Genomic DNA, 26,723 nt, shown 5'->3' on the forward strand with positions numbered 1-26,723 from the left:
GCGCACCGGGAGCACACTCGCCTATTAGTTTGCATTGGCCAGTGCGCTCAGTGCTATATTTTCTAACGCATCCAAAGACACACACCTCCATTCAACCTTGTCCACAGTCAGGCAAACACAGCAGCCAGGCGGCTCGTTGGAGAAGCCTGCCGACGCCGTCTGTCGTTCTCACAGTGTGTGATGCTTTTGACACGACTGGCATTTGATTATTATCTTCTAAATGTGTGTGTGCTGTGATGATCGTCTTTGTGGAAATCAAGCGCGGCAGCTCGCCGTGCCCCCCTCTTTGAATCTCTACTCCCTCGCAACCTCCTCCCTCGCATGCAGTGACAGCCGTGACACTTCTTACACGGTGACAGAACTCATTATTTGTGTCGGCGGTGAATCACCTTCATCAAACAACGGCATAAAAATGCTAAATGCATTATGGGGGGAAAATAATATTAGACAGGCATGTCATCGATTTCTGTTACAGGATTCTCAAAATGTCTTTGGCTGAGTTGAAACGCAGACAATGTGACACGAATACAAGGCACTGATTGGATTCTAGAGCATAAAGGATTATTCATACTGATCAGTTGGAGCAGACTATCAGTATCAAAGGCAAGACCACCAGATTGCTGAACAGTTTCCACCTGGCTACCATCATCAGACTGTTGAACAAGACCTGAACGACAACGCCTATCACCAGGCTGGCCTGAAGAAATTGATATCGTACCTGTGTGTGTGTGTGTGTGTGTGTGTGTGTGTGTGTGTGTGTGTGTGTGTGTGTGTGTGTGTGTGTGTGTGTGTGTGTGTGTGTGTGTGTGTGTGTGTGTGTGTGGGGGTGTGTGTGTGTGTGTGTGTGTGTGTGTGTGTGGAGGACTGACAAATGCATTGCGTCTGAACTATTCCTTTATGTGTCAACCCTTGATCATTGACTTGTGACCCATTGACCCCTGCTGTGACCCCTACCTGCTTGTCCTTGTCCTTGGCCTTCCCGCTGCCCGCCACCCGGGAGGAAGAGACATCACGGGGGATGACAGAGATCTGGTGCAGTGGCATGTTCATCCCAGCGGGAGCCACTAGGGCGGCGCTCTCTGCTCACACACACACTTCCTGGTCCGTTGCTATGGCAACAGGCATGATGGATGGATGGGTCTGAAGCGCTACTCCTGGCCCCACCCACCTGTGGAGGGAAAAAACACAGAGGAGAAAGAGAGAGGCGGGGTTAGATCACCATTTGTCAATGTTTGGTTTTGTAACTCTGAGAGTGGACAAATGGAACCAAAAGGGGTCTGTGGTCTAATGCAGGGGGTCTTCAACAGGGGGTCGGGGACCCCTTGGGAGTCCTCCGAGTTACTACAGGGGGGCCGCAAAATCTTCATGTGACGGGAACTTTTTTAACATTAACCACTTGAACCCTATAGCATCCCTATTTTGGGGGGATCATTCGCCGAAAATCACAAAAATAGCCAATTTACAAGCTCACAATGTGTCACAATCTTTCAAGAACAGCAGATCTACAAGCTCACAAAGTGTCGCGATGACACACGTTGTGAGCTTGTACATCTGCTAGTTTCGAATAGACAAAGTGTAAAATAGGGCGTAACTGGTTGTTGCATGTTTTGTAATAAAGATTCCGCACATTTAGAGATAGATGGGCAAAATGGGCATACTCAAGTAATGTAAAAGTACTTCACAATTCCACCAGTTTTTTAGTAAATGTACTTAGTTACTTAACACACCTGGATGTCTCATTCTAAAGACGACATCAAAAGAACAAGCCCTCAACTCCTTCCTCCGTATCAGATTTTTCATCCCAGGTCCTGAGTTTGATTAAATTCAGAGTCAAGTCACCCTTCTCCTTCACGTCTCATTACAAAACCACAGATCTGATCATAGTGGGCCCAAGCAGAAAGCAACTGAGAGGGTATCCTGACCTCTAAGTTACAATTCTCTCCACTGACAGCCCCATACTTGAGAAAAGTATGGTTTGGGATCCTTTAGGATTTCAACGATTCCGGTTCCTTAACGAATCCCTCTTAACGATTTATCAACAGCAATTTAGATTGACCAAAGTTGGAACAAGAGAGCTGTAAGCAAATCCCCGGAAAACACAAAACTTGAAAGCAACCTTTCCAAACTCAGTGATAGGCACTAGTTTTCCACTGCAAAATTATTTATTTATTTATTTTTATTTTCTTTACTTTTTATTATAATTTAAATAAGGGGGATAAACTCCCAATTAAAACTTTATATAGATAATACAAATATATAAAAAACAATGCTGATCTCTCCTAGTCGCAAGGGAGGGCCAACCAACCTTACCATACAGTATGCAGTGATGGATTTAGCTGTCGCCTGTTATAAATCTGAGGGCTGAGTGATAAATTGAAAATCTAAAAATCTAAATCGCACCAGTTTCAATTGACGTTGATACATCATGTGATGTAATTTTCTTTTAAATCATGTTATTGTATTTATTTTAATGTATTTTATATTGTTTGTGCTTTTATCAAAACTCACCAGCAGAAAAGCGGATCTCAGCCCTCAGGGTGTTTTCTCATAATTGAAATAAAGGTTGAAATGAAATGAAATGTGGTTCCATTTGTACACTGTCAGAGTTATGGTGTTCATTGAAGAAAAAAAAAGTTTGAGAACCACCGGTATTGTAATTGTATAGCAGACGTGAAGTCCACATACCAGAAATATGTTTTTTAATAGCACATGCATTCCATAGGGCTGGACCACACACATGGACACATTACATCATCAACTTGTGACGGGCGTTGTCCCCCGCTTTGTCCCTCTTTCCCCCTCGAGTAAAATATGAACTATTTCAAAAATAAAGAAAATTTAAAAAATATATATTTAAAGGAGGCAATTATAGTGTAATGCTTAGTGTAGTGTAAAGCCGGGGGGGGGGGGGGGGATACAGTGCATATTTGTATGTACTGCGTGAGGACTGAAGCTGCAGTGAATAGACAAAGCCATGTATTGATTCTCCAGCATACATGCGTGTAGTGGAGACAGTTACACAACAGAGGTTATAAATAGACTGTGTTTACTTCTGCTAGAGCAGCCATCTGCATTGTCACTGACATCAATTAAGACTTAATCACATTAACCACTTGAACCCCTGCATCCGTATTCTGGGAGGGGGGGGGGGGGGGGGTATTAGCCAAAAATAGTGATCTACAAGCTCACAATGCATCGCAATGTAGCAGTTGTAACTCAAATCCAGTTCTCTAAAGCCCTATTCGCACAGGATTAGTATTATGTAGGGACCTCAGGTGATTTGTAATAATTACGGGGGGACGTCTGTTTTTTAATCCCGTGAGAATAGGGCTTTTGACTACAGGGGTTTAGGTGGTTATCCCTCTCTTCAGGGCAAATAAAAAATAACTAAATAACTGAAATAAAAATGTTAAAAGAACAAATCTAAATTGTTCAATATTTCTCTTTCTTTCTTTCTTTCCCCACCTTCACCCCACTTCATCTGTAAATAATATACCTGTTGATGCAACTGAGTTTTCTACCAATATGTGCTAAATCATGTGTGTGTGACGTGTGTTGTGATTTGGTGTTTCTAGAATGGCAGGTGAGCCAGTAGGATACAACAGCAGTGCCAAGCTAGTGGGAGGGAACCAATTTACATAACGACTAAATTTTTTTTGACTCTTCTAAATTAAATTAAATAAAACTTCACACAGGCTTCAGTAACTAATTACCACTGTCTGACTGGCTGCAGTTACATGGACTTACATGGACATGACTGACTGATGTTCCCAATCAGGAAGCCTCAACAGGATGGAGAGCTAATTAACACACCTGTTAATTAACACACCTGTTAATTACCACACCTGTCTCAGCTCTCAGTGACTTGAGCGACTGGAGCCATCTGCATTGTCATGTCACTGGCAGCAATATTAACCACATGAACTCTAGTGTCCCTATCCTGGGGGCCAACATTCGCCACAAATAGCCACGCCAAGCTCACAGCGTGTCGCACCGCGTCACGTTACGCCAAGGAGCCGCAAAATGATATATATTTGGCCGCGGACCCTGATCTGAAAATTGTTTGTGCCAGGGAACAGAAGATTTGTATTAAAAATGTCACAATGTTCCAGGTACTATAAATATTAGTACAAAAATTAAAAAATAGCAGATGTAGAATCGGTGTTAGGATCAGATATGTAAAGTCTATGATTGAATCACAATCAGTTTGATTGTCGCATCACAGGTTTGCAGATGCAAATCAGTGGTTGAAATTGAGCCAGCTCTATTATGTCATTGTTTTCCAGGAAAGAAAGAAAGGGGGGAGGGTTGGGGAATAGAGAGGAGGAGAAGCAAGGAGAAGAAAAAAAGACTAAGATATATTATCCATCTATCAGTACAATATGACCTTGAGTTTTCATTCTAGGTCAATAAAGAGTTGACATCGTAGGTGGGAACTAGGAGGCAAAAAGCTGACATGTCTTCTGACACTACCTTCATTTCTCACAGCGGTGCAGAAATACACACATAGCAAGCACATGGCCTTTTTTTTAGCTTGTTCCGATCTGCAGCATATTTCATAGACTGACACACAGGTCTCTCTCCAGCAGGTCAAGACCATTCTGGCAGCCATCCATAACCACCTTTCATGCTTGTCAACTTGTGGACGTTCACAGGCGGATTATGAGACAACAGGCCCCTGGGCACGGACTTGTAAAAGCAGGCAGGTACACCGACATGCAGTCAGCACCGCAATAACTGTGGTGCAACTGCAAGGCATAGGCTACACATAACGCCAACACCATATTAATACATCTGCATGTCAACAGCATTTTTGAGATTCCAGTGCTGTTTTGCACTTGCATGCCCCTCTAAAGTCCTATCTAATCTGGCAGGATAAACATGCACATAAAAGGTATCACGATGGTTTCTTTCTTGTGACATCTACAAAGTGAATGTTTAGGCTATTCCTTCAGCTTGCAGTAGACCCCAGGTAGGTAGATAGGTAGATAGACATCATCTTTCTCACTGCTCCTTCTAATCTGATTCACCTCCCCTGCAACCAACTCATACCAAAATGCCACATATATATACAAGACAGGGCTGTAAGTGAGCTGGTGTGTGACGTAGGCTACACGCTCCAAGGTGTACACAAAAGTAAATAGCATACTGCAGGTTGCGTGAATAGGAGGAAGGATTATGTGCAGGAGGTAATAGGCTCTATGCACATGGCCCCTTACGGGTGTGTAACTCTGAGAGTGTACAAATGGAACCAATGTGGACCCTTATGAGTCAATTTGGTTCTATTTGAACACTCGGTGGTTGGGAGTTATGGGGGTCCTTGAAATTTAAAAAGTTTGAGAACCACTGTGCTACACTAAATGGAACAGAGCCTTATAGTCAGGGGATATAAATAAATTCCTTACCAAAAAAAATCTTCACCAATGTGTTTGTAAAGGTGTCTTCCTAGGAGAATTTGTGACAGCTCCTGAAAGTTGGGGTACCCACCATAACCTTATGCGGGGAAAAAAATCTAATTTTAATTCTGTTTTAAGTAGCATGTGAGGGGTCAAACTAGGGTTTTTTTTATGATTCTGAATCCATTGCAAGCATTTGTTTTGCACCAAAACTACTCCTTGGGCTAAAAACGGCCATAGCCATCCTTTTCCAGGTATACTTTTTGTGTAAAAAGCCCATTGAGATTGGGCTGTTTTTAGCCCAAGGAGTGGTTTTGCTGCAAAACAAATGCTTGCAATGGATTCAGAATCATAAAAACACCCTAGTTTGCCCCCTCACATGCTACTTAAAACAGAATTAAATTTGGATTTGTTTTCCCTGCATAAGGTTATGGTGGGTACCCCAACTTTCAGCAGCTGTCAAAAATTCCCCTAGGGAAACTGCATTTCAGTCTTTGTGAGATGTGTTACTAGACACTTTTACAAACACATTGGTGAAGATTTTTTTTGGTAAGGAATTTATTCCAAGATTTAGATAGATATCCCCTGACTATCCCCTGACTAAACTCTTTAACTGCCAGAGTATATACACAATTTACCCCCTTCCCTGCTAGAGAAAATACATTGCAAAAATAGGTAAAATGTGAATTTTGTCTCCGTTTATTTTTTAACATTGAAGTGAATGGAGCAGAAAATCTTCGCATCGCGTTATCTCCTGCTTCCTTTGTGATAAACGAAAAATTAAAAAACCAAAAAAAAATATATATATATATATATATATTTTGTCAGATACTTGAATGTGTCCTTATATAATCATCACTTTACCCAAATACAGCTCAAGTGGATTTGACCATTAATGTGAAGATCTGACTTCGTCATTCTAATCAATGATGGAAAAAACAACTCCACAAGTTGGAGTTGGGTGGTTTGACTGACAGTTTGAGGATCGAATAGAGGAGGTTTAGCCAGAAAGGAAACAGATGAGAGGCACAGGCGGGTATAAAAGGTTGAATTTTGATTATTTGCTTTTAAGAGTCATCATATTCAGCAAGTTTAGTAATGGTTAATCTTTCCCTATTTCTCTCTCTCTCTGTCTTTTTATGTCTTCCCGCTCTCTTGCGCTCTCTTTCTCGCTCTCTCTCTCTCTCTCTCTCTCTCCCCCAGGTGAATCCTGAGTCATGTCTCATCTTGCTTTGTGCCTGGATGAGTTCTGCCTCCAGCCATCCATGCAGGCCGTAGAGGAGGAGGAGGAAGAGGGGGAGAGAGAGAGAGAGAGAGAGAGCTCTGCTTCCAGCCATCCATGCAGGCATCCCTTCCCTTCTCCCCCCGCATGTCTGACAGGACGAGAGGGACTTAGACGGACCATGAGGCCATTCTCTGGTCCAGATGCTCAACCAGGCAGAAAAACTACAAATATGTATCAATAAAAACCTTACATTACTGGACACATATCTACACAAGCTGCTTCCGGGGGATTGGTGGCATTTCCATAAAGCGCTTTAGTACAAAGTAGGTCCACATTGGCCATATCTGGGCAAAGCAAATGCATTTCATTTAAGTTAGACATCACGGAACTGAGCCCTAGCTTCTACACAGTAAAATGATCCATTTGGGTTTATATAGAGGGAAATACTACAGGTTGCGTCTGGGTGCGTTATGTCCTCCTGGTGAAACTAGTAATAATTAATAATAATAATTTAGACCTATTTGATCCCGTGCGGGAAATTCAACTTGGGCAGTTGACTGCTGCCTAATTTGTTAGACTTGAGCAGAGGGGGAGTAGAGTTTAAGTGTTCTGCTCAGGAACAACTCTACGCTGCCGGGGCCGTTTGCCAGGCGGCCTCTCCACCCATTCAGCTATGGCTGCCCCAAACTCCCAAATGTCACAAGCGGCTGGTGAATCCATGAGTAACAGAGGAGACACGTGGCAGTAGTGTCTGTCTACTCTACACCCTCCCAAGACCAACAAGTAGGGGTTGGCAATAGTGCAATTATATAGCACCTTTATCCAAAGCACTTTACACTGTGCCACACACACACACACACACCCCCACACACACACACACACACACACACACACACACACACACACACACACACACACACACACACACACACACACACACACACACACACACACACACACACACACACACACACACACACACACACACACACACACACACACACACACACACACACACACACACACACACACACAAATTCCAGGTGGAGCCGGGGATCGAACCAGGGACCTTCCAATTCCCAAGTGGCCGCTCTACTGCTCCTCACTGTCCCTGGCACTGGCGGCAGTGACAGGGACTACTGTATGTCGTAGCTAAACCTTCTATGTCCGTATTTCAACTTCACAATTTAGAAATGTGAAAGTGTAGGTGAAGGTGAAAAAGGTTAAGTGTGTTTTATAAATGTTTAACCAATGAAAAGTATTAACAAGAGCTTGTGACTAAATAATAACTGCATTGGATCCATCCATTCACAGGTTATTTAAGAAAACATTGGGTAGGTTAGGTGAGGTCTGACTCCGATTCAATTTCCTCTTACGAAAGAGAACACAGTTACAAAACAAACAAAATACCAAATGTGAAAGATAAGAGATAAAGTAAGTTAAGTTCAAGAGGGCAGCCAGTGACTCATTTCAACACTATTCCGTAGGCAAACACACACGTACGAGCGCACATACACACACACGCACGCACACACACAGCCGCTGAGAACCAAAACTTTTGATTACTTTTCAGTCGCCACTTTCTCACAACATGCCATGGCACAGTGGAGCATATATTAACATAACAATTCTCCTAAACTCATTGTCCTTTTGAGTGACTGATTGCGGTGAGATTATGACTGCAGATCCCTGCTCAATCCCTGTCTAGTCTCCCTTACGCACACTTAATCAAAGGGTATCTCTTACAATTGGACTTCCTTTCTTTTTTCCTTGGGCAAGAAACCTCGCATCTCTATACATTAAATGTTTTGTGTGTAAATTTAGTGCCCTACTTCATCGTACCAGTGTTGCAGAAAAGGAGTATCTATCTATCTATGTTCGCTTGTAGACAAACTTTGAAAGTCAAAGTGAAAGTGGTTAAGTGTGGCCGTGGGTAGTCTGTGGCAAGTATTCAACCAATGGAAAGTATGAACAAGCGCTTGTGACTAAAGGAGGAAAACACAGGTTATTTTATTTCCCCATTTTTCATTTTTCTTTAACAGTTTTGGACAAACGAGGTTTCAGCCCGACAGCCCTTGATGCAGACTTAATGAAAAAGCATCTCTGAAATTGGAAGTTCATTGCATTTGTATAATGCTCCTGTCAACACTCGCCTTTTTATTGCATTTTAATGAGCCTCCGTTGTGGATCTGATTAAATGTGAAGGTTTGAAATGTTGGATAGAGTGTTGGATAAATAAACAGTATTGTTGTTTTGGGTCAGGGACAGAGGTGGACAGAACCAGAGTACATTTACTTGATTGCTTAAGCACATTAGTTGAGTATCTGTACTCTACTTGAGTATTTGTATTTTTTGGATACTTCTGACTTTCACTCCTCTAAATAGACAGACAAATATTGTACTTTGGACTCTACTACATTTCTAGGAAGGGCAAAAAGTACATTATGAATTAACCACTAAAGCCCTGTTTCAAATATAGTGGAAACAGCAGATCTGCAAGCAAAAAGACAAAACAAAATACAAATAAAAATCATGACAAATGCTTAACTATAATAAACGTTGACCTGGACTGTGATTGCTCTGGTGATCATCAATTGAATTTGTCATATTAGAGAGATATCTTCCTTGATTAGTAAAACCAATCTACAAGCCTACAATGGAGAGCTGTACATATTTAGTGGCCGCTATCAGTATGGTGGCGAGCAATGGACCATCAGTGATCTGTGGAAATTGAATCCAGAGACCTTCTCCTGGAAGAGGGTTAAGCCCAAGGGGCAAGGCCCGTTTTCAATGTATAGGATGTGCTGCTACATGCTGGTGGGAGATCGTATCATCCTCTTTGGAGGAACATTGACAGACGACCACCTGTACATGTTAGACTTAAGTCCTAGTCTGAAGAAATGCAGTTATTCAGTAGGGTCTGGAGCCAGGCTCACAATCAGTTGAAAACCCCTGGTCTAGGACATTGGTTCTCAAAGTGTGGTCCAGGGACCCCAGCTAAATGTGTTAATACAGCATCACAATCATTTTAACCACGGCTATTCAAAAATATCAAAAATGTTCGAACATTTTTGAATAATTTAACATTTCTTTTATATAAATCTTTTCCTCTGGGGGTCCCTGGCACAAAACATTTTCAGATGACGGCCCGCCACCAAATACATCGATCAATTCAGGGGTCCTTGACATGAAACACTGGTCTAGGACTCTCCAAGGTCAGGAACGGCATGGGACCTAAAACTGTAGCATGGGTCAAGACATGGCTCTAGAAACAACAACAATAATGTGTTCAGTCATCATAATGTGACCGAGTCATGCAAAGCTTTAATTACATAGTGTACTTTGGACTGTATTGTGGACTATAGTCATACCGGTGTATGAACGTCCCTGTGAAGTTCCCAGCCTGATGACAACACAACTACTGTATAAAGCAGTGGTTCTCAACCTGTGGGCCGTGAGGACATTGCAAGTGGGCCCCCAACTAATTGGTAAAACACTAAGATTTTCATGACAATATAATATTAATAAAAATGTTTTAAATGTCACTGTATTTTTGTACAATTTTTAATAATGAGAAGAGAAGAAGAGTACCTCAATTTGCCATATATTGTTGTACTTTAATATATTTTAATGAGAAGTATTTTTATGGAATATATTATATTGGGTAAAATAAACCCAACGTTAGTGATGGTGTGATAAAATTAAACTTTAGTGTTCTAGGGTTAAATATTTTCAACCCTATCTTCATATAATTGGTCCTCTGACTCCTCTCTATAATGCTCATTATAAGATGGCACCATTTCTGTCTACTCACTCTGCATCTCATTGGTGTGCTGTGGACAGTTCAGAAACCTGCCCACCATTATTAAAAGCAGCAAACATTTCAGTCCTACAATATAATAGTAGAGTTATTCTTTAAAGGCTAACCGATTTGCACAATTGCATCTTAACAGCGGTACACCCGGTAAAACTCTTATGCCACAGGTACAAAGGAGCCAGGCAGAGCAGGAATGATGAGTCGGAATTAAATGTAATGATGCGTATCGTTCAGGGGGAGAGAGAAGCAGTTCCATCCTTCATCATAATACCATTTTATCTCTTCGTCTCGCCTACTAACTCTTCTGTTTGAATTTCACCCACTGCTTTCCACCCCTCAGCACGCCACACTGACAGGTTCACCATCCGACTCATGAAAACAACAACAAAAACAAAACAACCTTAAAATAATGTCACCTCCATGCATGAATAACTTGAAGGGATTCAGAAGCTTTGACAGAGGGTTTGAAGGGAAGTGGTTTCAACGTAGCTTTACGAAAGAGATACAGACATGGATTAGTTGCCGTGACTGATTTCAGTCACTTGGATTCCATGGAGCATGGGTCTTCAACAGGGGGCCCCAGGGGTCCTTGAGGGGGTCCCCAGCAAAATGTGTTAATATAGCATCAAAATCAGTTTAACCACTTTTACTCTATTACATCGGGTATTTGAAAATAGCCGATCTACAAGCCCACAACGCGTGGCATCGCGACGCGTTGTGGGCTTGCAGATATGCCATGTTTAAAATAATTAACTACACAAATCTTGTATGGGGGTCACTGGCACAAAATATTTTCAGATGGGGGTCCACGGATGATTAGCTTAATGTCCAACATTGTTTTCTCACTCAACAGTAAACAAACCAACATACAGTATAAGTGTATACAGGGTATCTGCACATTTCTGAAGTTACAATGTAATGACTTTAAAGACCTTTTTAATACCAAATTGGCCAAATATTATGTAAGAAAGAGGCAAACATTGTGAAAATAGCTGATCTACAATCTCAGAACACCTCAAGGCGTTGTGAGCTTGTAGGTATGCTATTTTCACAATATTTGGCTGTGGAACAAAGTCAACTAAATGTAATGCCTATACAGTTCCAAGTGCTTGTCGGGGTGGGGGGTCCCCAGTTCAAATATGATTAATTTTGGGTGGTCGCAGCCTGAAAAGTTTGGGAATCCTTGCACTAACTCAGAGTACAACATGTCTTTCTATTGGCTAACTCATAGTGCGACAGGGCATGCAATCAGGCGCAACCCAGTAATAACATATATTAAAGATATTTTAAGATTAAACAGTATTTGAAGTGGCCAAACTAACAATAGAATACATAATCAGAGGCATCCTCCATGAAATCCTAATGGTCCGTGATATTTCATAAAAGCAAAGGTTAAAGCCTCAATCTGTGATTTCTTCAACTGGGTGGCTGTATGTAGAAACATCATAATTTTACATTTCGTTTAGGAAACAAAGAGCTAGTGTGTAAAGTTTCACAAAACTTTACAGACACACAGACACACAGACAGACAGACACATTCCAATTCCTCACATTCCTGCCTACTTACTCACTCTCTACTCCTGCATGTCATGTTTATTATATTAGATGCTGTATTTCTCATATATGAGCTGTTTGACATGCATTCTCCCACAGCATGCATGACAAATCAACCCATTATTTAATGTGTTGCTTCAGTAGCTTTGATGTTATTCAGAATGATAAATGCACTGTATCTCTGCAGTTTAATCAAGTGGGACGCACACTTTCACTCTCAAACCGTTCAACACACGCATGCACACACGTTATGTTTAGGATATGAGCATGCAGAACAAATTTTTGTCTTTGAAGTCCGCGACACAGCACAGCAGTTCTTTTTTCTTTTAGACCCCATCTCCCAGACAGCGTAGTCATGGTTTCCATCCCATAGCCAGAGGGGACGGTCCATCCAATAACAGAACAGATAGGCAGTCAACACTTCTGGCGAGTGGACGAGAACAGGCTGTAGTGTACACTGGTTGTACACTCGCTGTTTGCCGCTCCAAGCGGCTTGGAGAGCCCACTCGCTCTCCGGTCTCGGCTCCTCCAAAAGCACATTTCTATTTTGGAAACAAACTATTTCCAGGTTAAGCTGGAGGACGGAGTGTGGAGTGAGTGAGTGAGCGAGCAGAGATTTGGGCATGCATTGGAATTTGGCTATTGTCTTGGCTCAGAATGGCACGTCCTCCAAGGTCTTTTGAAAGACTTTAAAACTGGGCCAACAACTAGCTTTCTTGGCCATTCATGTTTGCTTGCCTTCTCAATGTGCTATACTGTCTGGGATTGGGAAGTCATCATTTTCATCCTTCCCCAATAGCAGGCACTGTTAAAGGAGAATTTTGGACTAAGTTTTTCTTACCTTTTCTATGATGTTATGATATCTTAGGATGAATGGTACAGTAGAAAAATGTCATAACTCCATCCCAGGTCTGCCACAGCTTAAAACGTGCGCGGATAGGCCTTGCGCTAGATCGCATATTTTAATAGCTTATTTTTTATTTTATTTTTAGATCTGACGTTCATAGTGACAGAACACTATGCAACCAAAAAAAAATAAAAAATCTAAGTCTCGCTAGACGAGATTGAAATCTCGAGATTTCAATCTTGTCTAGCGAGACATGTTTTTTTTTTTTTTTTTTTTGACAGTTCTGTCACTATGAACGTCAGATCTAAAAAAAAAAAAAGCTATTAAAATATGTGATCTAACGCAATGCCTATCCGCGTACGTTTTAAGCTGTGGCGGACCCAGGATGGAGTTATGAACATTTTCTACTGTACCATTCATCCTAATATATCATACCATCATAGAAAAGGTAAGAAAAACTTAGTCCAAAATTCTCCTTTAAGGCCTTTGCAGACAGGGTGCAATTTTTCGCACGGAAAAAACGGACAATATCATTTTTTAAATGGACACATGGTTCTCAATGACCTCATGCACACCGGCTCCGAATTAACCGTGCGGCGATGCGATGCGGCGATACGTTTTTTTTTCTCCAATCGAACCCAGTTCGATTTGTGCGTCTTTTCGCATGCGGTAAAAACTGATTGACTTCGCACCCTGTCTGCAAAGGCCTTTAATGGTAGTAAAACAAGTGGTCAAATATACAAACTCTCAACACTTTTCTAAAAACTATGAAGTGGTAAAAAACATGACATGTCCTGTCTATTACATCATGCATGTTACAGGGACAGATACACTTGTACACATGAAGGACCACAGGGAGTCCCCGGACCCTACTTTGAGAACCACTGACCCAAATGATGCAAAGAGGAAGTAGAACAACAGTCAGTGTTCAGTATTCTTCGTCCTATCGTTGCTGTCAGGCAGAAACCTTGTATCTCCATATTTCAACTTGTTATGTTTTTTCTTAAATAAAGACCCTACTTCATCATACAAGAGTGTCGCACAAAGGTAGTGAAAATTGCAAGCTCACAATGTGACGCATTGTGAGCTTGTAGATCGTCTATTTTCATAATATGTCCAACGGTTTTGGACGTACAAGGTTTCCCTCCGACAGCAACGCTATTCTTCTTTCTACTAAACCAGGCGTCCTTCGTATACACACATCAAGCTACGTTAGCATTCCAACATTATAAAGAGCACCATAAGGGGAAGTGTCAAGATAAATGCCACTCTGACAGGATAAACACTGCTGCTGCTGCTAGCCTCAAGCCAATCTGTAACAAAGCTATTTAGTGAATGACAAATGAGGGCCTGCACCCAGCCCTACGCGGCGCACGCAGCGCACGCGCGCACACGCGCACACACGCACACACGCACACACGCACACACACACACACACACACACACACACACACACTTAAAGGTAGGGTAAGTGATATTTTTGGGTAAAAACAAAAAGTATTTTGTTAAAAGGTTAAAGCACTATATTATGATAGTAATCATTGCTATAGAGTGTTTGTTCAGTAACAGGAGTCTCCCCGTCTCTCCAGCTCTTTAATAAACAGAAAATACATTTTCTGGTAGGTGTCAACATCTCAGCCAATCAGGAGAAAGTACCCATTTTTAAGCTTCATTTTTATAGTGTTCCAGTTCACATTTTGTCAGCTCATTTCTTAGTGTCATCACTTCCAATTTCACTTGTTTAATCTATATCCTGATTGAGTTCTCTATCCTGATTGGATAAAATTGGAAATGAAACTGAAACTGAAACGAAAATGCATTTTCTATTTTATAAAGAGCTGGAGAGACATGGAGACTCTTTATATGGACAGGACACTCTTTAGTAACGAGCACTATCAGAACATAGACCCATTTTGCAATTATTTGAACAATTGCAAATCACTTACCCTACCTTTAATGCTGCCACCACAACAATGTCTTGGCTCAGAATGGCACGTCCAAGGTCTTTTGAAGGATTTGTGAAGATTTGATAAAAACAACTGGGCTAACAACTCCTCTTTGAATTAACAGAGTTTACTTAGTTCTATCTAAGGTCTCTCGAAAGTGTTCAGGATTGTCGTTTTTGGGCCATTCCTATTTTTGCTTCTCAATGTGCTATTATAATTTTATAATCCAGCATGTTAACCCTGAGAGTGTTAATAGGCCTATTGGTCGATTTTGACACTCACAGTATTAAAGGCCCAATACCTCATGCATGTTACAGCACTGGTTCCCCAAACCTTTAGCTCGAGACCCAAAAGAGAAATGTGATGTCTCCCCAGGACCCAAACTACTGAAAATAGTTACGCTTCAGATCGCAACGCGTTGTGAGCTTGTAGATCAGCTACTTCTTAAAGGTTTTTTTTTTTTTTCTAATTCATGGAAATTATTTGTTTTCTTTATTTTCTTTATCTTTAAAAAAACAAAAATTTACTTCATGAATTGTGAATTATCTTTATTTTTATCTTTTGAAACAATAATGATTAAAAACTGTATTTAAGAAACGCAAAGAAAAAAGGGACCCATACATAAAGGCCGAGTCCCGACCCAGTGTTTGGGAAACACTGTGTTACAGACACACTTGTACACATCAGACTTTAAACAGCTTACGATTTGAGCAATAGATAGTCCACCCTGCCTGCTTCCCCTTGTGGCACAATCACATTAAACAGGGATGCTAAGTCAGCGAGACAACAGATCTTCGGAGGTACAATCATTACCCTTATGTGCAACAACTCCCAAAACAAATTACATAACACACATAACAAACACACTGTGCCTGCCTTGGCAGCGCTGTTGCCACATTCTGCGAGAGAAACGAGCACAACCAGGTCTACGAAAACAAGCCCAGAATAAGCGACAATAGGGAAGGTCAGTCAAAACATTGTCATGTCAAGGACCCCCAAATTAATATGTATTTGGCCGCAGACTCCCATCTGAAATATTTTTGTGCCAGTGACTCCCATATAAAACATTTGTTTTTGAAAATAACCGCTGTGTACAGGGTTAAAGTGGTTAAACGGAAGCAAGCCCAAATAAGCAACTACACTTTAGAAACAAGCCCTAAAGAAAAAAAACCTAACCTGCAACTTCCGATATTTACAAGCGACTTTCCAGAAAAAGAAACAAGCCTAAAGTGGCTTATAATAAGCAGACTTGGCAACGCTGCCCTGGCAGTTATGGTGGAATGTGGCAGTTCAAGCAAGTTCAGAGCTCAGGGCAGCCAGGCTACACTCCACTATCTCTCTACAAGGGCTGGCACCATCATCACATTTTACTACATGATTAATTACCATAGATTTTTTTTTTATTGTGCTTAGTTTTTTATTGAACATTGGAACATAATACATAAAAATGACATTTCTGTTCAAAGGTTGCACAGGGCAGATATGACAAATAACTTAAATATCTAAAGAAACGACTTATTGAATCATTTTACTTAACAATTGCAGAAATAGCCGATCGACAAGCTCACAACGCGTTGTGAGCTTGTAGATCTGCTATTTCCGCTATTTTTTGAAAATGTTAGAAAATGTAAACGATTCTGGCCGACAATCCTATCTATTTGAGCTGCCTCATACCATTGCCTTTTTTTAAATATCTGACCCGCTTGTATACGTATATTTCACTGCACACATATCAGGGATCTGACCTGTTTTCGTGTTCTTTCTTTCTATCTCTGTTCTTCTTCCCCTTCCTGAAAACTACACATGATGGGAGTAATAAGAAAGAATATTTCACCCGCTGTTCCACACCCATAAATCTGTGTGGTTATAATAAAGCTGATATTGAAGTTGTCATCTGCATTGACAACAATATTTAGACAACATAGCTTTTCTGCATGTAGATGTGTTATTAACAACAAAGTCAACACACCACCTACAGTACAAGATTAAAGGCGTACAAGATTCAGGTCTAAATGGGGTTACGTGAGTTAAATTGACACTGCAGCAACAATGAGGAAATCGACAAAAATAGCTTTACAGTAACAATGAGGAAGTGAATAAACTGACTTAGCAGCAGTGAAACAGAGAGCGGTAGGTTTCATTTTGACCATAGTCCTGACATTACCAGTAAACAAAATATTGTCACCTTGCTAAACTAATGGCCTAAGCTATTTTTTGAGGAAAATGATATTTTTGCCTAAGTCAGCTCCTCATGACACTGGCCACCTCTGGTAAAATCGCTTATGTCCTAATTGAAAAGGACCATGCTGTTCCCGCCCCTTTTAGTATAATGTAATGTAGTATAATAATCTCCTCAGTGCATGTGACTTGGGCCAAAATAGGATTTTTTGGGGGGCCTAAGTCACATGGTTTTGTGACTTAGGCCAAATAAATGGCCTAAGTCTGGAGAAAATCATCAAATATTTTGGCCTAAGTCAGGTTTAATCCTATTTAAACCTATTTAAATCTCTTATGTTACATAACTGACAGACAGTGTTATTTTTGGGCGGTGAAACCGCCCCTATAAGTGAGATTTGGAAAAATGTACATTTTCCTGCGCTGTGATCTGGGCCCAGGAAATTTGTACAATTATCCTGCTCTGTGATTGGCCAATCACAATCTATTCAGGACTGTGATTGGCCAGTGTCACATGACACATGTGCATAGCCCTATATAAGCAACCATAACTTGAAAAAAAACATAAATTTGTTTTTTTCAAGTTATGGTTTTGTCCATCATAAAGAGTGTTTCAATAAATTTATTATTTAGTTATATAGTTATTTATTTTTTGTACATCATTGGTTGACTCCTTTCAGTATTGTAGTTAGCTAGGAATACACCGCCCACTTCACACAGGGTGTGATTTTTATGTTAATAGTCATAATTTGTTATAAAAGTTTTGGGTGAAATGATTAAGAAAGACTAGTTTTGTTTTGGATCAGTTTTGTATTTCTTTCTGAAAAACTTAAAAAGATTACTTACATTAGTTTAGCAAGGTGACGAAATGATGTGTGGGACAGTGGAAATTCAAAACACACACATAAGCGGATTATGAGACAACAGGCCCTTGGGCACAGACTGACTTGCAGTCAGCACCGCAATAACCATTTTCAACTGCAAGAGGATGTACATCGTACATGCATAGGCTACACAGAACGCCAACACCATATCAACGCAGCATTTTAGAGATTCCAGTGCTATTTTGCACTAGCTTTTTGCATGCCCCTCTAAAGTCCTATAGATAATCTGGCCGGATAAACATGCATTGGTATCATGATGGCTTTCTTTCTTTTGACATACAATGTTCAGGCTATTTGTTCAATTTTCAGTAGGAGTTTTTGGACTGTTTTTGACATGAATTACTAAGTCCTTTGACAAAAAATGCTAAGTTAACAGCGACAATTCATGCAAAGGCTCTGGCTAGGGGCCCCCTGAGCTCTTGGGCCCCCACACTGTGGTACAGCTCGCAGTTGCATACAGCAATGTTCTCAAACCTTTTAATTTCAAGGAGCCCTAACCCTATAGTTTGGTAGGTATCAGGGCCCATTTGACATGAAAATATTTGAGAACCACTGCATTATGCAACAGCCTGCATGGTCAGACTGATGTGTCCGCAGAGAGCCAAGCTGAAACACCTTAATGATGATGAGCATGGCAGCTGCCTGCTAAATTCCAATACCAGCTACTGTACTGTAGCACACCACGGGACCACAGGATGTGTGCTGAATCACAACAGCAAACTGCAGACATTCAATCACACTCAATGTTTTTTACTGGCTAAAAATCATTTGGCATTCTGCTCGCCTAACGAGTTTAGAGTCAATTAAGGCCTGTGTTTACTGCCAGGTCAGATGCTGATTGGTCCCCTGGCATGGCCCTGATTGGTCCCCTGGCCTGGCGCTGTGCCTGTAGACCACAAGGTTGGTCATCTTCTCCAAGGAAGATTCTGTCAGTGGTGTTTAAAACCTCTGTCCCTCATCCTGTCATTACTGTCCACCGACCACCACTGGCATTTATGGGATCTATGTTCCCCGTGTTAGAACCTGGGGAACATAGGGATGACCCCGCATTTACTCTGTTGTTAGTAGACTAGAATTCATGACATTTGGGGGCGCCGAGGGCCTAGTTGTTATGGCGCGTACCACAGATAGGCTCTAATGCAGCCTGACGCGGCGAGTCACGGGTTTGATTACCGAGACCGACGACCTTTGCTGGGTGTCACTACCCGTCTCTCTCCCCGTTTCCTGTCGCTCTCCACAGACGAATCCACAGACGCCTGTAGCTGCCTGTAGGCGGCCATTGCTGCGGTGTTGCGTCCGCGGAGCGTTGACACCGCAGCAATGGCTGCGCGCAGGGCAGCGCTCCGTGGATTCGTGTATACTATCGAAATAAAAGGCAGAAAATCCCCCAAAAATTTTTTTTTTTCATTAAAAAATAATTCATGACATTTACTCTGTTGTTCTTGTACGGTGTAAGTCACTCTGGATAAGAGAGTCTGAAAACATCTGAACGGTGAATAGTATATTGTTATCTTGCTGGGCTAGCAGGCCCGTTCTACACTCTGCACAGAGTGAAGGCAACAGGTACTTTAGCCTTGCAAACGTTCCCCTGACTAAATTAAATGCTCCTGTGTCTTTATCAGCCTGCGCAGAATGATGACACATAAAACACAGTATGTGTAGAATGATACCTTAGTTTTTTATTTATTCCCCCCCCTCTCTCGATAGAGCTTGCACAAAACAATTATTCCACCCACTGTTTTACACCTGTAAACCTGTGATGTGACAATAAAGATGATTAAGTTTAAAGAACCGTGTCCAGAGACAACTTAATTTCAAAGACCACAATAACTCTGAGAGTGTACAAATGGAACCAAATTTTGTTCCATTCGTACACTCTCAGAGTTACAGCTCTCTAAAGGGTCCATAAGTAACCCAGAGGGTGCCTGGACCTCACTTTGAGAACCAATTTGAAGGCCAAAAAAATATGTATATATATATATATATATATATATATATATATATATATATATATATATATATATATTATATATAGGAATCGTTAAAAGGAACCGTTAAGGAATCGGACCGTTGAGAGGGAATCGTTAAAGGACGACTTCACCCATTTTCAACCTATCTTCATATAATTGGTCCTCACTAATGCTCATTATATTATGGTACCATTTTTGTCTCAGAGGCGAACTGCCTTTTCCCATACTGTTGGCCGCGAGGGCGGGGACTTCTTTCCTCTACATTAGAAGAGTTAGGACGTCACATTCTAATACAGCCCAAATACCCAGCGCCGGCCTCAGTGGCGCACCTCGATAATCATTGGACTACCGATCCACTACCTCTGGGAGTCCGGGTTTGACCGGGGACAATACTTTTTCAAACAACCGCGGACTACTTTTTTTCGCCGATAAAGTATAGTTTTGGACCATGACGGAGGCGCGCCGACTCAGCAGACCTTGAGGCCGAGGAGGCGCGCCCGAGCGCCTCCAGGCGCGAGTGCACGCGACGACCGGCCGATGGTCTGCTAGTCGACTAAGCGCCGTCCGAGTTATGTACCGATAGGCACAGAATCGTAAATGATGTTGTGGGGACTGCGTTTGCCCCAACTGCCACTCACTGCACTAACATAGCCCGCCAGCCCCGCCCCCTTGTACTTCAACAGTATGGGAAAAGGCAGTTCGCGTCTCAGAGGAGGGCTGTGGACAGTTCAGAAACCTGCCTACCAGTGACATCATCGATGGGGAATCCAAGCTAATAGAAACGGCAGGCTTTCTATTCCTGGAAAGTTAGCATGCTATAATGGAAGCCATTGTTCTCGCGTAAATACAAAAAAATAAGATTTAAAACAAAAATCTTGTTTGAAAAGAAAATCTGCTTAACGATGATGTCACTGGTAGGCGAGTTTCTGACCTGTCCACAGCACCACAGAAGTAGAATTATTTTTACCATTTTAACATGAACATTAGTGAGGACCAATTATATGAAGACAGGTTTAAAATGGGTGAAGTCGTCCTTTAAGGAACCGGAATCGTTAAAATCCTAAACAAGGGGCGGCAGTGGCTCAGGGGTAGAGTGGCCGGGTAGAGTGAACTGGAAAACCACAAGGTTCCCAGTTCGATCCCGGGCTGGGGCACTCCCCTAGAGTTAGTGTCGAAGTGTCCTTGAGCAAGACGCTGAACCCCTAATTGCTCCCGATGAGCAGGTTGGTGCCTTGCATGGTTTCCTCCGCCATCGGTGTATGAATGTGTGTGTGAATGGGTTAATGGCACAATCAATGTAAAGCGCTTCGGATAGAAGCGCTATATAAATGCACCATTTACCATTTACCATTTAAACAAGGATCCCAACCTAACAGGCCAGACGCTCAATGACATTGGGCGTGTCTCTCCAACTCTCTGCACAGGAAATTGATGAGCGGCGGTCCTCTCTCAAAACTAGGAAGAGCAGCGATGGTATTTATTTACCATATAAATGATTGGCAGAAAAGTGCTGGCAGCTCAAAAAAAGAAAACAAGGTTTCTGTAGACATGAACCATTAAAATAGCTGGCGGTTGCACGCCTAATCAACAGAGTTTACTTTGCACATTCCTGATAGTGTCACATAGGGACACATGTTAACTATATTTCTGATCTATCATAATCCCTCATCTGACTTTCAGACAGCTTGAGTTGTACTAAAGGTCATCATGAAAATGGAGTTATGATCAGCACGCCAAAACCATGTTAATATTACCAGCAGAGGATCTAACCGATTTATCAAACTAAGTTAGAACCCAGATTTTCCTTGTGCTGATAAAACTGTAATTTTGTCTTTATTTCTAAACCGCTGTCAGTGAAAATAAAGCATGTTCCTGATGCCTGATTTCTAAATGGACTGCATTTATACAGCGCCTTTCTCCGTCCACAGCGCTTTACAAATGTATTTCACTTTCACCCATTCACACACACATTCACACACCGACGGCGGAGGAAACCATGCAAGGCACCAACCTGCTCATCAGGAGCAGTTCTGTGTTTTGCTCAAGGGCACTTAAACAACTAACCCAGGGGGAGCCGGTGGGGATCGAACCAGGAACCTTGCCTATTGCTGTGCTGCTGCTATGACACCCGATTCCCACTTGATCCCACGGGATCAATAAAAGTCTCAATCAATAGTTGCAGAACCTAATCTAGAACAGTGGTTCTCAGAGGGGTCCTTGGGGGCTTCCAGGGGGTCCCCGCAAAATGTGTTAAACCAATTCATTCCGATGTTATGCTTTGGCTATTAGAAAATAGCAGATGTACAAGCTCACGTTACTGTGAGCTTGTAAATCTGCTTTTGAAAAGTCTTGAAAATGTTTGGACCTTTTTTTGAATAATTAAGATTTGTTTGATGTGTTGGGGGTCCCTGGCACAAAACATTTTCAGATGGGGGTTCGCGGCCAAATATATATATATAAATCTGGGGGTATTTGACATGAAAAAGTTTGAGAAACACTAATCTAGGAATGTCTACCACATGTGAACCAAGTTGTTCAATATGTGTGCAGGGCAGGGCCACTCACACCCATGGGTGCTGCTGGGCCACCCACACCGATCACAGACTTGCTCTGCAGGAAGAAGCTCTGAAAAATGTGCAATGTCACAAAACTAGTGTTGCAACTGCCACCAGTAACTGCAACGCGGGTGTCATTTAGCTTTGATGTGTTGCACAATGGTTTCTGGGAAGTGGGAAGTGGTTCCGTTGTTAAACAACGAACAAGCGAGGCAAAAACCTACAGTACATTTTAAGTTGTTTATTAAAAATGTATTTATGTCAGTGGTGATTGTTAAACAGTTTTGGGCTCAGAGTCAGGGCACCAGAATGATTTTCATTCACGGTAGCCCTAAATTACATTGGTACTTTTCACTCTAGCTCCATGGCATGTAAGGGGTGTAACCATCAGTGATGGAAGAAGTACTCACACACGTTTTACTTAAGTATAACTATCAATACCCTATTGTAGAAATAGTTCAAGTACAAGTTTGGTATTAAAAATGTACAAAGTCCAAAAGTATTGTCATCAAAAAATAAAAAATATTTTGAAAATAGCATCTACAAGCTCACGATGCGACGCATTGTGAGCTTGTAGATCTGCTATTTTCAAATGGCTGAAATGTATATAGGGCTGAAGTGGTTACTGTATGTATGATGAAGGTCTTCATCAGGGCGAAATGATATAGCTTTTTACTCTACTTTACTTACTACTTAGTAATTTAGTACTGTACTTAAGCACAGATTTTGAGTATTAGATTTGTTTGATACTGATTACTTTTATTCCGCTATATTCCCAAGACGACTATTTTACTTTCAAGTCCACTACATACGGACCCAGTGTCGATCCAGAAGGGCGGCCCAGATCCAACGAGCCGCCCCCGTGCAACCCAGAGTTCCGGAGATATCCATGTGTTACGCGGGCGCCGGGCGGCGATATTTTATTGAGTTTGTCTTGCTGACAACAGTATTGTTGAGCCAGTTATAAAGGTAGATTCATCCATGCAGAGCATTTATTGTGGTGTAGGCTGTGTTCAAGTATGACAGTAAATCCAGTTATCAGCAGTGTTGGGACCGTAACTTTTAAAAATGTAAATTAACTTTAACGTTACTAGTTACATACAGTCACTGGATTTTTAAAGTATCTTGTTACTTTTTTTTTATTTTGTTTCAAAATGTATGTTGCTGAAGCGTAAGATGACAACTCTCAACTTTCATCTATTGTAGCTCACACTATGATGAGATATAGTTCCTAGTAGATAATAAGGAATAATGTCTCAATGTGTCAACATTGAAATCATGCCAATTTAGTTGTGCCTGGCTCTAGACTGGAGCAGGCGGCTCAATGGCTTGTGTGAGAGTAGAAGTCGGATCATAATGAACCTTTAATCCTCTGTTATCGGCTCGTTTCACATAAAGTAAAGAGTAACGCGGCCAGAAATTTCAGTAACTAAACTGAACTGGGACAACGTAACCAGTTACGTTAATAGTTACCGCAAAAAGTAGTTGCGGTACAGTAAACAAGTTACTTTGTAAAGCGTTACAATACTGGTTATCAGTGTCACTGTGTTTCCTCTCTGGTGTTGTTATGACTGTACACACACACACACACACACACACACGCACACACGCACGCACGCACGCACGCACGCACGCACGCACGCACGCACGCACGCACGCACGCACGCACGCACGCACGCACGCACGCACGCACGCACGCACGCACGCACACAAGCAGACAGACAAGAGACACAGACAGACAAGAGTTGTGGTCAAATATTGTTGTGGTACTGTATGGTACAGTATGTGTTATGCTCTTCCTGTGTAGTCAAGTCAAGTGGTTTCAACAGTTAGTTCTAGAAAGCAGAGATGTAGTTTGTTTGCTCTGCAATGACAGACTGTAAGTAAATGAATTTACTGATAGAAAATGCCCTGCTGATGCGTGTGTGAGGGGGGAGGGTGTTAAATAAAACAAATACATGGCAATGGCTGTCCTTTTTTTATGATACGATTCATTTCTATGTTTTTATAGGTTTTTATAGGCTTTGTATAGCGTATAGTGTGCTTCTACAAGAAAGCACGCCGGTGCATGCAGTGCAGGTGGTTTCAGAGTTACACGGCTCTATAAATTCATTGTGAAAAACATTACAGCAATGAATTGATATAAGAAAAGAAATGTACTTCTATTTTTACTTGTGCTTGCACTTAAGTATTTTTAAAAGCATGTACTTTTGAATACTTCAGTATATTTAAGAGCAATTTAACTTGAGTAATATTTTGACTGAGCTTGACTTATTTCTTTATTATTATTATTGAAAAAAAAATACATTGTTTTCAAATAATTTCAAAATTGTTTGTAAAAATTATATTTAAAAAGCCTTTTGTGCAGCCCATAAACAATTTGGCCAAAAATGGGTCCCGAGACTCCCGACCCATTGTTTGGGAAACACTGATATGCGTAGATGTATTTTATTTTCTGTACATTAATTACCAAAGAAGGGTTGTTATTAGCTACATGTTGGGGGGAAGAAACTGTCCTTTTACATACAGAGCCTACATCAGCACAATCTATAAGTTAATTAAATGGCTTCTTCTATTTTCATCAAGTCTTCCACCATAATAACAGGCTGTGGACAGACAGACAGACCCTCATGGGATCAGTCCTGCCACTGCCATATTTCTAATTATCTCGCCTGTTTTTTTATAATAGCCTAAAGCTTTCATAGGGCAGAATATAATAAAGATTTGCTGTCATAATTAGTTGAAAGGCTGCACAGCCACTTCTATCCATCTCACTGGGTGCGTCCCAAATTAAATCCTTGCTTCCCTCACTTGCGTCCTTTCCTTGCGTCTTAGTCCCTCACAACGTCGATGTGTTTAGGAAACGACAGGAAGCAAGAGGAGAGGAAATGAAGAAACATCAGTGGTGGAAAAGGTACTCACATTTCTTACTTAAGTAAAAGTATCAATACTGCATTGTAGAAGTACTCTTAAGTAAAAGTGCGGAATTCAAAATGTACTTGAGTAAAAGTATTGGTATCAAAATGTACCAAAAGTAAAAGTACAAAAATGTTTGAAAACAGCAGATCTACAAGCTCACAACGCGTCGCGAAGCATGTAGATTGAGAGCTTGTAGATTGGCTATTTTCAAATAGCCTAGGTATAAAAATAGGGCTAAAGTGGTTAATGTATGTTTTATGATATAATCATTTATATCTGAAAAGTAACTAGTAACTAAAGTTTTCAAATAATTGTAGTGGAGTAAAAGTACAATATTTGCCTCTGAGATGTAGTGGAGTACAACACATTGCCCTCTCACTGTATTTTAGTGTTTTCACCGTTTGTTTTCGGTGCCCAAAAACATCCTTGTCTACGAAAACAAACGGTGAAAACACCAGAATACAGCGAAAGGACAATGTGTTTCTGCAGGTTTAACACCACCACACTACTCCAGTGGCTGATAACTGCTGTTATAGAGCAGTGCTGTAAAGTAACATTTACAAGTACATTTACTCAAGTACTGTACTTAATTACAATTTTGAGGTATGTTTTACTTTACTGGAGTATTCCCAGTTCTCAGAGCCACATATTGTACTTTTACTCCACTACAATTATTTGAAAACTTTAGTTACTAGTTACTTAAGATTATTAAATGTAGATTTAGATTATTATTACAAAACATACATTAACCACTTCAACTGGGCCATTTGAAAATATCCGATCTACAAGCTCACAATGCGTCGCATCGACGCATTGTGAGCTTGTAGATCTGCTATTTTCAAAAGATTTTATACAATTTATTCAAACTTGTGAAATGGGACATTCTGCATAATGAGTACTTTTACCTTTGGTACTTTAAGTACATTTTGATGCCGACACTTTTGTACTTAGATTTACTGAAGTACATTTTGAATTCCGGACTTTTACCTGTAACAGAGTATTTTTATATTGCATTATTGATACTTTTACATAAGTAAAAAGAAATAGTACGTTTTCCACCACTGGTATAGAGGGAAATGATGGGTAAAAAAATGCATTTATTGTTTTGTTACGTAAACACAGGGCAAAGTTACATAATATGCCTTTAATGATTACTTTTACAAAATCTGCTCTTTGATGCCAATGATTAAACTGTGGCATTTATTATGCCACAGTTTAATCTGTGCGCACATGCACCCACGTAACATAACATTTGAGTATTTTAACGTCACGCTGTTCAGCTTGGAAACTCTTCCTTGTAGGACACAAGGAACTTATTTAAAAACGTATTTTTTTTATCGACGCCAGGCATTCGCCGTTGACGCACCTGGGATGCAGCAATAACTTGGAACCGGAAGTTGGATGGAATGCATTGAAGTCAATGAGAGCCAGCTGG

General features: G+C 41.1%; 1 protein-coding gene across 1 annotated transcript in view; it reads right to left on the reverse strand.

Annotated features, from left to right (window-relative positions):
- marchf8 (membrane-associated ring finger (C3HC4) 8) overlaps nucleotides 1-26,723 on the reverse strand; it is a 150,176-nt gene that overhangs the window by 112,505 nt on the left and 10,948 nt on the right. The window contains exon 2 of the mRNA XM_080449261.1: nucleotides 955-1,168. Coding sequence (XP_080305387.1) covers nucleotides 955-1,050 — 96 coding nt within the window. The 5' untranslated portion in view covers nucleotides 1,051-1,168. The remainder of the gene's footprint in view (nucleotides 1-954; nucleotides 1,169-26,723) is intronic.

Source organism: Gymnoscopelus braueri (assembly GCF_963280865.1).
Source record: "Gymnoscopelus braueri genome assembly, chromosome: 14".
NCBI classification, from domain to species: domain Eukaryota; kingdom Metazoa; phylum Chordata; class Actinopteri; order Myctophiformes; family Myctophidae; genus Gymnoscopelus; species Gymnoscopelus braueri.